The 7,333-nt window shown below is 41.3% G+C and overlaps 1 protein-coding gene across 1 annotated transcript; it reads left to right on the forward strand.

Annotated features, from left to right (window-relative positions):
* Window positions 1–1,399: 1,399 nt before the first annotated feature.
* pomca (proopiomelanocortin a) lies at window positions 1,400–5,109 on the forward strand. Its single transcript, XM_020522284.2, has 2 exons — window positions 1,400–1,417; window positions 4,118–5,109. The coding sequence occupies exons 1-2, from the start codon at window positions 1,400–1,402 to the stop codon at window positions 4,937–4,939; spliced, it is 840 nt and encodes a 279-aa protein (XP_020377873.2). The 3' UTR covers window positions 4,940–5,109.
* The last annotated feature ends 2,224 nt before the right edge of the window (window positions 5,110–7,333 follow it).

Consider the following 7,333-nt stretch of genomic DNA (forward strand, 5'->3'; position numbering starts at 1 on the left):
TCTGAATGAGCCTACCATGGGGAACCTTATCAAATGTCTTGCTGAAATCCATATACACCACATTCACTGCTCTGCCTTCATGAATGTGTTTTGTCACATCCTCAAAAAATTCAATAAGGCTTGTGAGGCATGACCTGCCCATCACAAAGCCATGCTATTTCTAATCAAACGGTGCTTTTCCAAATAATCATAAATACTATCTCTCAGAATCCTCTCCAATAATTTTCCCACCACAGAAGTAAGACTGACTGGTCTGTAATTTCCAGGATTATCCCTACTCCCTTTCTCGAACAAGGGAATAACATTTGCCAACCTCCAATCATCAGGTACTACTCCAGTAGACAGTGAGGACGCAAAAATCATCGCCAAAGGCGCAGCAATCTCTTCCCTCACTCCCCATAGTAATCTTGGGTATATCCCGTCTGGCCCAGGGACTTATCTATCCTCATGGTTTTCAAAATATCTAGCATATCCTCCTTCCTAACATCAACCTGTTCGAGCATATCAGCCTTTTTCACGCTGTCCTCACAGATGTCAAGGTCGTTCTCACTGGTGAATACTGAAGCAAAGCATTCATTTAGGACCTCCCCTACCTCCTCCGACTCCATGCACAAGGTCCCTCCACTATCCCTGATCGGCCCTACCCTCATTCTGGCCATCCTGTTGTTCCTCACATAAGTATAGAATGTCTTGGGGTTTTTCTTAATCTTATCCGATTTATCGACCTTTAGCCCCATTAGTTTCACTAGTAGTTTTTCTCTTGTGACAGTTATTGCATTCATTTCATCCCTCCTCCTTTAGCATCTTCATTATTTTGTATATTTTTGAATGCTATTAGTATCCTGTATAATGGAGACTGATACAAAGAGGAGGTTCAAAAGTTTCAATGGCCTCGATTTCTGCTCCTATTTCATACAGTGGTATACTCCCTTAAGGGATCTGTGGATATTCATTCCAATGTCTCTACTTCGTTACCCCTTTCAGTATCCAACTAATTATAGTCTACTCCATTGCCTTGTTAACCTTCTGTAAGTACAGTACTCCTGTCCGTACAGTTCATTGATATCTTCCTGAAATCTTCAGACCTTTTTCTCATTATCAACCACATGGCCAATTTCCGCATCGTCTCCAAACCTCTTACTTATTTCTCTCACGTTGGACCACATATCATTAATATATACCAAAAAAAGCAGGAGACTCAATTCTAAGCCTTACAGAACCCAATGGATACTACCTTCCAGTCACAAATCATTCATTGACCAACATCATCCTTTGCTTTGAATAGTACACGGAACAATGATGTGGTAGCCAGTGCAGAAACTCGGTTAAAAGAAGGGCAGGACTGGTAGCTCAATGTTCCAGGATTTAAATGTTTCGGATGAGAAAGAGAGGGATGGAAATGGGGCGGGGAGTTAAGGTGAGAACTAAGAGTGGACTGCTTGGAAGGCTCATCCAGACAATATTGGTAGAAGTTAGGAATAAGAAAGGTGTATCACTATTATGGGGTTATACTCTTGGCCTCCCAATAGCCAGTGGGAGATGAAGGGACAGATATGTAGGCAGATCATGGAAAATGTAAAAACAACATGGTTATTTGTAGCGGGTGATTTTAATTCCCCCAATATTCACTGGACTCACTTTGTACCGGGGGCTTAGATGGGGTAGAATTTGTTAGATGCATTCAGGAAGAATTCTTGAAACAACATGTGGATAGTCCAAATAGGGAAGGAGCCATATTAGCCATACTGGGCCAGGTAATAAAACTTTCAGTGGGAGAGCATTTTGGGAACAGTGATCATAATTCCATATGACACCTTCCATCACTTTCGACTGATGGGGCGATAATTGGCCGGGTTGGATTCGTCCTGCTTTTTAAGTACAGGATTTACCTGGGCAAGTTTCCACATTGTTGGGTAGATACCAGTGTTGTAACTGTACTGGAACAGCTTGGCCAGGAAACGGCAAGTTCTGGAGCACAAGTCTTCAGTACTATTGCCAAACTGTTATCAGGGTCCATCGCCTTTGTAGTATCCAGTGTCAGCAACCTTTTCTTGATATCACACGGAGTGAATCGAATTGGCTGAAGACTGTATCTGTAATGCTAGGGACCACTGGAGGAGGTCAAGATGGATCATCCAAAAGGCATTTCTGGCTGAAGATTGCTGTGAATGCTTCAGTCATATCTTTTGCACTGATGTGCTGGGCTCTTCCATCATTGGGGATGGAGATATTTGTGGAGCCTCCTCCTCCAGTGAGTTGTTTAATTGTCCACCACCATTCACAACTGGATGTGGCAGGACTGCAGAGCTTAGATCTGATCCATTGGTTGTGGGATCACGTAGCTCTGTCTATCACTTGCTGCTTTCGCTGTTTGGCGTGCAAGTAGTCCTGTTTGGTGGCTTCACCAGGTTGATACCTCATCTTCAGGTATGCCTGGTACTGCTCCTGGCATGACCTCCTGCACTCTCCATTAAACCAGGGTTGAACCCCTGGCTTGATGGTGACGGTTGAGTGGGGGATATGCTGGGCCATGAGGTTACAGTATAATTCTGCTGCTGTTGATGGCCCACGGTGCCTCATGGATGCCCAGTCGTGTTGCTGGATCTGTTTGAAGTCAATCTCATCTGGCACGGTCACCTCCCCTGCATTGCATGGAATTTACAGTGAGTTGGCAAGTTGAATACCAAATTGGTTTGGTCATGGAAGATAGAGGATTGTTGTGGAGGGGTGTTTTGGAGGTCTGTGATCAGTGGTGTTTTGCAAGGATCAGTGCTGCGACCTCTGTTGTTAAAACACTAATTTGACCTCAGCTGGAGATTGCATCCAGTTCTGACCACCACACTTTAAAAGGACTGTGATCACATTGGAGCAAGTGCAAAAGAGATTTATGTTAGTGATTGCAGGGATGAGGAATTTCAGTGATGAAAACAAATTTATTCAAGAGATGTGATTTGACAGAAATTTTCAAAATCATGATGGGCCTGAACATCGTAGATAGGGAGAAACTGTTCCCATTCATAAAAGGATCAAAAACCAGAGAACACTGATTTAAAGTAATTAATAACAAAGCAAAAGTGATATCAGGAAAAAATTTCTTCACACAGCGAGTGTTTAAATTCTGGAAGACTTTGACATTGTGATGGAGACAGGTTCCTTGGAGTGCGGGTTCATAGTTCCTTGAAAGTGGAGTTGCGGGTAAAAGGATAAGAATATGCTTGCATTTATTGGTCAATGCATTGAGTATAGGAGTTAGAATGTTGTGCAGCGACTGTGCAGGGCATTGGTTAGGCCACTTTTAGAATAGTGTGTTAAGTTCTGTTGTCCTCCCAATAGGAAAGATGTTGTGAAACTTGAAAGGGGTCAGAAAAGATTTACAACAATGTTGCAGGGTTGGAGGTTTTGAGCAATAGGGAGAGGCTGAATAGATTGGGTCTATTTTCTCTGGAGCATTGGAGGCTGAGGGGTGACCTTATAGAAGTTTATAAAATAATGAGGGGCAAGAATTGGGCGAATAGTCAAGGTCTTTTCTGCCAGGGTAGGGGAATCCAAAACTAGAGGGCATAGGTTTAAGGTGAGAGGGAAAAGATCTAAAAGGGACCTCAGGGTCAACTTTTTCACACAGAGGGTGGTGTGTGTATCGAGTGATGAGATGGTGGAGGCTGGTACAATTACAACACTTACAAGCCATCTGGATGGGTACATGAATTGGGAACCATTTAGAGGGATATAGGCTGAATACTGGCAAATGAGACTAAATTAATTTAGGTTGTCTGGTCAGCATGAATGAATTGGACCAAAGTGTCTTTTTCCATGCTGTACATCTCTGTGACTCTATGAATCTATGACTCAACCTAGGCATTCCAAAGGGAATTAGATGGCTATTTGAAAAGGAATAATGCGCAGGGTTAAGGAGAGCAGGCAGGAGAATGGAACTAAGCAAGGTGCTCATTTGGAGAGTTGTTGCAGATGAGACATGAGGCCTCCTTCTGCACTTACAATTTTGTGATTCTGTGAGACCAGCATTGAATATGATATTTTGATAAACTATGTTCAAGTCAACATACATCAAAAATATACGTATGACAGTAACAATTCATCTTCCATTTGTTCTCAACAGGAATGTATTGAAGCCTGCAAAGTGGACAATACACTTGAATCCCCTGTCTACCCTGGAAATGGCCACCTGCAGCCAATTGAAGAAAGCATCAGGAATTATGTTATGGGTCATTTCCGCTGGAACAAATTTGGGAAAAAAAGAGGCAATAACACTGAGATTTCAGACAACAAACGAGAAGATGAACCTGTTCGGAATTTCCTGAACAACCTCCCTGCTGTAGAGTCCCAGACCTCTCAAATAGAAAGTAAGGAGATGGAAGCTCCATTTCCAAGAGAGGATGATAAAAGATCCTACTCTATGGAACATTTCCGCTGGGGGAAGCCGATGGGCAGGAAGAGGAGGCCCATTAAGGTGTACCCAAATAGCTTTGATGATGAGTCATTGGAGAACATCGGTCCTGAACTGAAGCGTGAAGCATCTATTGGTTTTGATTACCCAGTAAAGCCAATTGAAGTAGGTGAAGAGGAGATGCTGGAAGATCTCAAGAAGAAAGATGGGAAGAGTTACAAAATGAACCATTTCAGGTGGGGCAGGGGACCAAAGAACTTAGATCTTGACCATGTGCATCTCCAGCCATTGCAGTTTCTGAACATTGAAGATGTGCTCCAGGAAAACATGGACAATGGTTTGCCTGAAGAAGAGGTGAAGAAAGATGAGGAAGATTACAATTTCGGCCACTTTCGATGGAGTGTACCACTGAAAGACAAGCGCTATGGAGGCTTTATGAAGTCTTGGGATGAGAGAGGTCAAAAGCCACTTCTGACTCTCTTTAGGAATGTCATTGTCAAAGATGGCCATGAGAAGAAGGCTGAAAATCAATAGATAGACAATCCCCAATGAAGATTCTTAGCTGTATGATATAGTAGCAGTACATAGATCTGCAAAAACAATTGGTAAGAAGCTGTTGTTGAAACAGAAAGGAGCCTGTACAATCTATCTTGTAAGGTTTACTGTATGTAGCAATTAATAAAAGAGTTAATATTGTATCTAAAGGCTTAATGAGTCTGCTACTCAATCATGGTTTGTGCAAAGACATTTTCCTATTTAATGAGCTGTACAGTATGTAAATGAAGGATGAAAAATACACTCATTTGCAAACCCAGTCAATCTCTTAGGATGTGATTATTTTCACGTAGTTTGTGTTGTAGAATGGGTTGTACAATCCTTCATTCCACTAATTACAGACCAAAGTTATCTTGTGTATTCTACAGCATTATTATACAAAACCCCTAACTTTAAGAGAGAACAATAAAGTAACTGAAGTCCATGTAATTCCTCCTAGTGCCTAGACTAGTAACAGACCAGTGACTAGAATATGAGAAAGAAGAATATTTTTAAAACCCATTCAGGGGATTGGGTTTTGCTGACTGGGCTAGCATTTATTGCCTGTCCATAATAACTGGAGGAGTTGCTGGTGAGTTGCCTTGTTGAACTGCTGTGGTTCAAGTGCTGTAGCCACATCTAGAATGATAGTTTCTAGGATTTTGACTCGGTGATACTGAAGAAATGGCAATGTAGTTTCAAGCAAGACAGTGTGGGACTTTGAGGGGAACTTGCAGCTGAAATCAGCCATTCAGCCCCTTCAAGATTGTTCCAACATTAAGATCAAAGCTGATCATTTACCTCAATGCCATTTTCTCATATTATCACCACATGCCTTGGCACCTTCAATATCTAGAAATCTATCAATCTTAGTCTTGAACATACTCAATGTCTGAACCTCACAATCCCCTGCGGTGGGGAATTCTAAAGATTCAACCCCTTCTGTATGGAAGAACTGTTTCTCATCCCAGTCCAAAAAGTCTCACACTTTATTCTAAGACTGTGCCCCCAGTTCTAGACTCCCAGCTGAAGGATCATTCTTCCTGCATCTACCCTGTCAATCCCTGTAAAAAATTGATGTGTTTGAATGAGATCATCTCTACATCTAAACTCCAGAGAATACAGGCCCAGTCCATTTAATCTTTCCTAAAAGCACAATCTTTCCATCCCAGGAATTAGTTTGCAGAACTAACGCTGCACTCCCTTAATAGCAAATATACCATTTTGCTATGCAAGGAGTTCAAACTGCATACAATATTCCACATGTGGTCACACCAAGGCTCTACATAATACATAATTTCACTAGTCCTATATTCAAATCCTCTTGCAATAAAGCCAACAAACTTTTTAATTGCTTGCTGTGCCTTCTTGTTATCTTTCAATAACCAATGAACAAGAACACCAAATGCTCTTTGAAATTCAACACTTCCCACTCTCACCATTGAAGAAATTCTCTGTATTTCTGTTTTCCTGCCAAAATAGGACACCTCACATTTCTCAACATTCTGCTTGATCTGCCAACTTTTCACCCTTTCATTTAGACCCTCCAAATCTCTTTGAAGCCTCTTTTCAACCTTCTCACATTTAGTTTTGTATCATCTGCAAACTTGGAAATATTATATTTGATTCCCACTTGCAAATCATTAACATATATTCTGAACAGCTGGAGCCTAAGCACTGATGCTTGCCTGACCCAACTAGTCACAACCTGAAAATAATCAATGTATGCCTATTCCGTTTTCTGTCGATTGACCAGTTCATAATTCCTGTCAGTACATTCCCTTTAGTTCCATGTGCTTTAATTGTGATAATTAACCTCTTGCATAGGACCTTATCAAAGCCTTTCTGAATTCCAAACATATCACATCATTCATTTCCCATTATCTATTCTCCTCATTGGATATTCAAAAAACTCCAACAAGTTTATTAAACATGATTTCCCTTTCAAAAATCCAGGTTGACTCTGCCCAATCCTATCATCATTTTCTGAGTGATTTGTCATAAAATTCTTTAATCTAGATTTTAGCATAATCCCTATTCTTGATAATAATGAGATAATACCTGAGACCATAAAAGATAGGAGCAGAACTAGGCCATTCAGCCCATTAGGTCTGCTTTGCCATTCAATGAGATCATGACTGATTTGTTAATCCTCAACTCCACTTTCCTGCCTTTTCACAATCACCCTTGATTCCCTTATTGATTAAAAATCTGTCTACCCCAACCTTGAATTGACTTAATGACCCAGCTTTGACAACACTGTGGTAAAAAATTCTGCAAATTCACAACCATCTGAGATAAGAAGTTCCTCCTCATCTCTGTCTTAAATGAGTGACCCCTTATTCTGAGATCATGAACTCCCCCACCCCGGTCCTGGACTCTCCCACATGGAAA

This window comes from Rhincodon typus, chromosome 9 (genome assembly GCF_021869965.1).
Source record: "Rhincodon typus isolate 14 chromosome 9, sRhiTyp1.1, whole genome shotgun sequence".
Classification (NCBI taxonomy): Eukaryota; Metazoa; Chordata; class Chondrichthyes; order Orectolobiformes; family Rhincodontidae; genus Rhincodon; species Rhincodon typus.